This window comes from Stegostoma tigrinum, chromosome 21 (genome assembly GCF_030684315.1).
Source record: "Stegostoma tigrinum isolate sSteTig4 chromosome 21, sSteTig4.hap1, whole genome shotgun sequence".
Classification (NCBI taxonomy): Eukaryota; Metazoa; Chordata; class Chondrichthyes; order Orectolobiformes; family Stegostomatidae; genus Stegostoma; species Stegostoma tigrinum.
Window position 1 is genome coordinate 49,653,520 of NC_081374.1, and position 7,981 is coordinate 49,661,500.

At 43.0% G+C, this 7,981-nt stretch overlaps 1 protein-coding gene across 1 annotated transcript; it reads left to right on the forward strand.

The window, feature by feature from the left end:
- The first annotated feature begins 5,431 nt into the window (after positions 1-5,431).
- Positions 5,432-7,664, forward strand: LOC132210808 (probable G-protein coupled receptor 139). The gene is made up of 2 exons (XM_059653241.1): positions 5,432-5,863; positions 6,521-7,664. Exons 1-2 carry the CDS (start codon positions 5,578-5,580, stop codon positions 7,420-7,422), a joined length of 1,188 nt encoding a protein of 395 aa, XP_059509224.1. The 5' UTR covers positions 5,432-5,577; the 3' UTR covers positions 7,423-7,664.
- The last annotated feature ends 317 nt before the right edge of the window (positions 7,665-7,981 follow it).

Genomic DNA, 7,981 nt, shown 5'->3' on the forward strand with positions numbered 1-7,981 from the left:
GCTCCACTGATCAATTGTGGTGACTGTCCTGACGTCTCCCAGAATGCCCCTCAGCGAAGTCTCTCTGGTGTCTTCTATTGGTGTCTTCCATATCTCTCTCCTTCTGTCTGTCTGTCTCTCTCTCGCAATCTCTCTCTCCAATGATGCTGTCACACATATTTACTTCTCTCTCAGATGATTTCCATTCTTGTTTCAGAATTCCAGGATATGTGGCTGTCGTTTTTCCCGTAAAGGGGGACATTCTGGCTGCCTCGAATGACAAACCCACCCCTTCCTTATCTATGAGCACAGAGGGTGACGCAGAGCTTGGGTGCCTGAGTTCTTCTCGGTTGTTGGTTCGTGGTAGGCAAAGGGCAGATTTGGGTTTAAGGGACGTTGTCACGGCCAAATGAAGGGGACCAGGTGGACGGGCGGTGGATGAAAACTCATGATAAGTTCACCCCTGGTGTTACCCAGCCTCCTGCATATGGCAGGTGACGTCTGCGACCAGAGCTTCCCCCTTGCCACCACCATCTTCGGTTTGGATGCATGGCACATCGCATTGGGAAACCAAGTGTACCAAAGTCTTGTGCATTATCGAGGAGAAGCTGCAAACAGATTAGCTCACAATGGATCACAGATCCAAACAGTAACAAATGCATCAAGCAAGAAACCCGGGGTGACGTCAGAGAACGATTCAGCCATTCATCCGCTCTCAAACTTACCCCATCATTCAGTTGGATCAGAATCGATCTCCCTCGGGGGTCTCGACCAGAGAGATGCTCAGAGCTTCAGAAGCTGTGACAAGAGAATTCAGTTTCTGAATCAGACAATTCCCATCATGACCGAATTCCAGCTTTCAACTGAAGTAGAAATGGCTCAATCAAATAGAGGAACTTTGGGGATGAGATGTGGGAAAACAGGTTCGTAGAATTAAACGAAAGCTCCAGTCAATTGGGATCAAATCTCAATACGGCATTTGGATTGGAATTTGAAATCGGTTCATAAATCTGCAATATAAACCAAGGCTCAATAAGGATGACTGTTCATCTGATCTTTGATTGGGTAAATTCCAAATTGGGTTCAATCAAATCCCTGTAGGATTCGGAAATCTGCCATTGTTACCCGGTTTTGCTGACATGTGACTCCAGACTGCTCACTCTGGGATGAGTGGGTGGTTTTCTCTTAATGCCAGGACATGTGTCTGTGGAATTCCTTCGCTGGGATAGAAGTTGTTTGGGAGGAGAGTGACAAAAATTATGATCAAACGAACCTTGGAGAAAACTCAAGGAGGTGATCAGTGTCATAGATGTGTATGGTGCAGGAAAAGACCTTTCAGGCCATTGTGTCTGTGCTGCTGAGAAACAAACCACCTCACCATTCTAAACCCACTCCCCAGGAATTAGCCCAAGGCTTGACATTGTGAGTGCATATCGAAATAATTCTCCTTTTGTATTTGGGCTTCTGTCTCTCCCACTCTTACAGGCAGTGAGTTTCAGAGCCCCACCACCCGATGGGTGAAAACATTGTTCTCCAGATTCTCTCAGAACCTCCTGCACATTCTCTTAGTGTTTCCACAACACACACCCTGGTATTTGATGCTTCGATCAAAGGGAATTTTTTTCTTCCAATCTCCCTTATCTGAGCCCCTCATCATTTTATCCATCTTAATCATGTACCTTCTCAGTATCCTCTGTCCTATGGAAAACAACCCCAATCTGCCTTCAGTAAATGGATGTGTCTATCCCAGGCAAAATCCTGGTAAAGCTCCTTCACACGTTCTCTAGTGAAATCACATCGCTCCGATAATGTGTATGACAGGACTGCATACTCTTCCTGTGTGTCCCTGAACAATGCTTTTTCACAATTCTAGCATAACCTACCTGCCCTAAAACTCAATGCTTGGCAAACAAAACCAAGTGTAATTTATACCTTGTTAACCACTTCATCTCCTTAATCCACTCTCGAAACAGACTGATGGACTCACACCCAAGCTCCCTCTGATTGTCAGTGTTTCAGAGCGTCCAACCATCCATCATGTGTTTCCTTGCCTGTTCTCCTGCCCAAGTGCAACACTTCACAGCTACTGGATTGAAAAAGTGTCCTGAAGGTCAGCGTCAGAGTTCATGGATCTCATCGAAAAGACCTGTACAATGCACACCAGCAAATTCCCAGACAACGTCTCTCTACTGAGGAAGACCATATCCCCTGTGGAGGATTGAGACACCTCACGCGTGTGTGTCCTTGACAGAATATCACACACCCAAATAGTGGATGGATGCTGAAAAATGGGAGATTTTAAGGATGAAATTCACATCTGTAATTCTCGATCCCTTTCGCAATCAAAAACATATCTAGCTCGGTCTTAAATATGGTTGATGATTCATGAATCTCTGTCTGAAAAAGTTTCCACCTTTTTCCATTTTAAAGGTTCTTTCCTTTACTCTAAGGCTGTGCCCTCAGATCCCAGGCTTTCTGCCAATGCAAACATCCTCCCAACATCCACTCTCTCCAGGCTGTTCAGTATTCTTTAAGCTCCAATTAGAATGTCTCTGATCCTTCTAAACTTTATCAAGTGTCACCCCAGAGGGCACAAACTTTCTCATATATTTAGCCTTTCAGTCCTCGGATCATTCTCGAGAAACTCCTCTGAAACGTCTCCAGGCCTCATACACCTTTCTTGAGATATACGGCCAAAAATTGCATACAATCCTCTCAATGTGGTCTGACCAGAACTATAAAAAGCCTCAGAGATGCATCCTTACTTTTACATTCTAGTTCTCTCAAAATAAATGCTAAAATTGTATTTGCCTTCCAAACTACCGACTGAACATGCAAGTTCACTTGAAGAGACTTCCAAGTCCTTTTGCACTTTAGATTTCTGAATTTTCTTCCCATTTAGAACGGTCTATGCCCCACATCTTCCTACCAAAGTGTACAGCCTCACACTTTCCGACGTAGTATTCCATCTGCCACTTCTTTGCTCGCTCTCCAAACCAATGAATCCTTCCACAGCTTCCCCTCCTCTTCAATATTAACTGTTACTCTTCCGATGTTTATGTCATCTGCAAACTTTGACAGAGTGCTCTCCGTTCCTTCATCTAAATCAATAATGTATAAAGTGAAAGTTTGTCGTCACTGCACTGACCCTTATGGAATACAACGTGCTACTGGCTGCCATCTGAGAAAGACCCTTTTATCCCAAACTCTGCTTTCTGCCAGATAGCCCATCTTCTCTCCATGCTATCACCTTGCCTCTAACACATGGGCCCTTGTCTTCCTCAACAGCCTCCTGCGCAGCACTTTATCAAAGGCCTTCTTGAATTCCAGGGAGATAACGTCAATTGGCTCTCCTTGGTCTACTCTGCTTGTTACCTCCTCGAAGAATTCCAAAAGATTTGTCAGGCATGGCCTCCCCTTGTCGAAACCATTTGCTGTATTTCCCATGCATTTCCAAGTATTCAGAAAGCTCATCCATTTTTCATCAGAAGGGCCAGGCCTGAAACGTCAGCTTTCCTGCTCCTCTGATGTTGCTTGGCCCGCTGTGTGCATCCAGCTCTACACCATGCTATCTCAAATCTCTTGCCTAACGTGGTTTTGCATTGCATAGAATCTTCCGCTGGTCCAAGCATCACAAATGAACAATTGTCACAGGGAACAATATGCATTGCAAGAGAGAACCTCACCAGAGATCAACATTTCAGGTTGAACTATCTGGGAAATTTGTTCTCACCATTCTGTTTATTGGTGAAAATAAAAAATCACACAACACTGGGTTATAATCCAACAGGTTTATTTGAAGACAGAAGCTTATTTATAAACCTATTTCAGTACAACCTGGTGTATAGCATGACTTGTGACCCTGTCCATCCCAGTTCAAAACTGACAACTCTACATCATGTTGAAAATGAACAAGAAAAATTTGAAATAGAAGTTGAATGTGAGAAAATGTCAAGTTGTTCTGTTTGGAAGTGAGAGCAACAGAACAGAGTATTATTTTAATGGAGAAAGACTGCAGAAAGCTTCAATACAAGGGAGCTTGGGGGGAACATGTGCACAAATGCAGAATGCTATGAGGTAATCATAAAAGCTAATGGAATGTTGACCATTACATCAAGGAGGCTGGTGCATTAGAGGAGGGGCGTCTTTCTGCAGATAGGAAAGGTACTGCTGAGATGAGAAGAGGTAACATTTCATTGGAGGCACTTCAGAAATGTTCACAAGAATGATCCCAGTGTGGAAGAAATGGCTACGGATCAAAACTAAACGGATTGCGACAGTACTCAGTGGAGTTTAGAGGAATGTGAGGCAATCACATCAAGAGTGTTGACAGTGTGTTGTACAGAGAATGTTTCCCCTCACGGGAGAGTCCAAGAATAAAGGGCTTTGCCTCAGAATGAAGGCCACCAATTGAAGACTGAGATGGGGGTACATTTCTTCTCTCAGAGGGTCGTGAGTCTTTGGAACTCATTGTGACAGAGAGTTGTAGGGGCTGAGCCCTTCTGTCTATTTTAGGCTGAAAAAGCTTTTGGTAAATAGGGGAATCAAGATCTCAGAGTAAAGGCAGGAGAGTGGTCATGTATACAGGTTTGGCCCTCTTAATTAGTGATGAAGGAGACTGGAACGTCTGGAGTTAGATGAATTCAGTCATATTCAAGAAAATTCCAAAATGCTGAAACAGATTGTCAGTCAGCACAGGAAGGATATTTCTCTGGCCCTGTGAGTGAGTACCCAAGAACCTTGTCAGAATCACGGACAATCCATTTAGGACTGAGATTAGGATGAATCTCTTCACTGAGAGGGTGATGAGGTTTTGAAATGCTGTGGCTCAGACAACATGTGGAAGCTCTACCATCAAGAGATTGGTAGATTTCAAGTGGCTAATGACATCAAGGGACATCGAAATGTGCATGATTGGCCATGATTTGGAACTGTGGAGATGGTTTGATAAGTGCAGTGGTCTGGTGCAGTTGGTTCTGTGCTGTCAGCTGCAGGAGGCTAAATAGACCAGACATCTCCTTGCTGTCTGAACAACTTCTCACCACTTTATTTTCATCAGCTCACCCAGTGTGTCATGCTTCAGCCTTCCGCTGTCACCTTACGCCATGCCTTTAAATTTAAGAACTGACCTGTAATTACATGGTCTATTCACTCCCTCTGTTAAACAGACCTCAACATTTGTCATGCTCAGACTTCAGCCCCAAATTCCCATTTGACAGACTGTACATATTAATGACATCATTCTTTCCTCAGCTCACCTCTGAAATCACCTGGGAAATTACATCAGCTAACTCTGGCACAGAGGAGATGGGATGGAAAGAGTAACTGTTTCTTCAGTAACTGTCACTAATGTCAGTCCCCATGGATCCTAATTGTGTTGCTGCAGGGCGTACGACTTCTACTTATAAGGGGCACTGTTCAATTTGTCCTCTCAGTGTCACCGGGAGAGACAGCCGTGACACTCACAGAGATCTGGGACACCAGAGCTAGAGACACACACAGAGAGAGAGAGAGAGAGAGAGAGAGAGAGAGAGAGAGAGAGAGAGAGGACAGTTCACAGTTTACAATTGGAGAGTTATAGAATAGAATGATGCAACAATGTATTGGAATCTGGCAATGATGGATTGGAACAATACAACACCGGATTTGAATCTAAGAACAAACGATTGGAATGTTACAACAACAGATTGGAATGGATTGACAATGGTTCAAAATGTGAGAACACTTGATGGGAATGGTAAAACATTGGGAAGGGGTTTCATTGAGATGTTGAATTTTCTATCAGCTACTTTTGATCGGAAGCCACTGAAATCCCGCATTCTAATGGTCCTTCGGATTATGCAATTCATTTATTATCCGACTCTTGCTATCGTTGCTGTGCCTGGTAAGTCTTTTGTATTTCGATAAATTGTGGTGATTTGCTGCTCTGATTTTCTTTCCTCTGTGTTGTTCATTCTGCCAACCATTGAGAAGGGCGTTACCGTGCCAGAAATTTACTCTCTCATCTTTACTGCTTCTTGACCTTGTCTCGGTCCAGCTGTGAGGTCTGGAATCCTGGCGATCATAGTGTCTTTTTGAGCACCCACTGACTCAGTATCCATTCCTCCACTGACGTCATGTCTCTGTGGTTGAGGTTTAATACAAGAATCCTTGCTTGCATTTACAAACACCGTTGTTTGACCACTGGTTCCATCAAGTGTTTACGTGAGGGTAGCATCTCAAAGATCTTTCATGGCAAAGGTTGAATTGAACAGACCCAATTCAAACTAAGTTTCTGTGATTTCCATTGTGGGGCAAAGTGTATTGCAACAGTCATGAACACATCATTCACAGCAAATTTTACCTCATCTTATATTTTCATTGCATGGTCAATTTATGGAATAACACTCGTTGGATGCACCAAATAAACTGAACACTGATGCAACCATTTGCGACAGGAACGGATGCAAAATACCATTTGTGCATCTCAATCAGTTCGCAATAAAAGTGGTAACATAGTTCCAAGCAGAAACGATAACTTTATTGTTTACTTTCCTCACAGCCAATGTCACAACAATTGTGATCCTGTCAAAAGAAAAGTGTGGTCTCTCCCGATGTGCCTCTCACTACCTGGTAGCCATGGCAATAGCAGATCTCATGGTCATTATCTTTGACCTCGTATTGCGACGCATTCCATTTGCCTATGTAGAGGAACATCATTTCTTAGAAGGTATCCCTGTGTGTAATATCCACGCTGTCCTGCTTTTTGCAGCCACTGACTGTTCTGTCTGGTTCACTGTCACTTTCACCTTTGATCGATTTGTAGCCATTTGTTGCCCAAATCTGAGAAGTAAATATTGCAATGTGAAAACAGCAGCCGTGGTTCTGGCAACAGTGACTGGATTGAGTTGTTTGAAGAACACTTTCTGGTATTTTCTGTTCACTTATCAGTATTATCACAGAAGCAGACACTGGTTATGTTGGGTGAAAAATGAACTGAAATTTTCTCCAGTCTGGGGAGCAATTGAGTTCTGTCATTACACACTAACACCAGGAGTTGCCCTTATTCTCATTCTTCTTCTCAATGTTTTAACGGTGAGACACATTGCAGTGACCAGCAGATCCCGCAGGAGACTCCATCAGCAGAGCAACAGAAATGGCACCAAAGACCCAGTGATGAAAAGTCGGAAGAATTCCATCATTTTATTGTTTCTTATCTCAGGGAATTTCATTCTGTTATGGTCAGTATCAATGGTGTATTCCATAAATTGGAGAATGAAACTTTTGGGATATGAGTCTCTGTATCTGCCTCTTTTTGTAATGGAACTGGGCTACATGCTCCAGATGCTGGGCTGCTGCACAAACACTGTGATTTATGTCATCTCACATTCTAAGTTCAGAGAGCACTTGAAGAATGTTGTGCACTATCCCTTTACCCCAATTGTGAAATGTATTAAACTTTGAGACTGACTGAAGAATGACATCATCAGCAATCAATGTTGCACACGATTCGATCTAATCCACAGTCCTGGCATCTTATTAATAGACATCATTGAAAGAATATTATATCTCCAGGACCTTTGATCTGTGATTTTTCCCTGCCTAATTTGTTAGCCTGTGCACTTTTGCCAGGACACTGCTGATCTGCATCTCAACCTCAGTGTGGGTGTGAGGCTGTGCATGTGTCGAAGCATCAGATAGATGCATAGAGGAACAGGTTGAGTGACAGACACATTCTTTATGAGTGAACGCAACATATTGAACTGTTGTCTCATTTGAGGGTGATAAACATGGTACCGATCTTAGCCTTAAAACTTAATTCAAAGAAATACAAACCTGTGAAAGGACAGTTGGTTTTGGAGTAAAGCAAAAACAGTATGCGAAATTCTAGCATGGTAACTCCGAAGCGTTAAAATTCAGAGGCATTTCATTCTTCTCAAAATGTATACTTTTTACTGAGACATACTTGAATGAGAAGGGAATACCAGTCTTTACTAAATGCAGATGTAATGAAACGTATCAA

Bases quoted from the DNA above. Each gene is read 5' to 3' on its own strand.
- LOC132210808 (XM_059653241.1), top strand. From the start codon at position 5,578: ATGTATTGGAATCTGGCAATGATGGATTGGAACAATACAACACCGGAT. The intron at 5,864-6,520 runs GTAAGTCTTTTG...CTTTCCTCACAG, and splicing joins TGCTATCGTTGCTGTGCCTG to CCAATGTCACAACAATTGTG.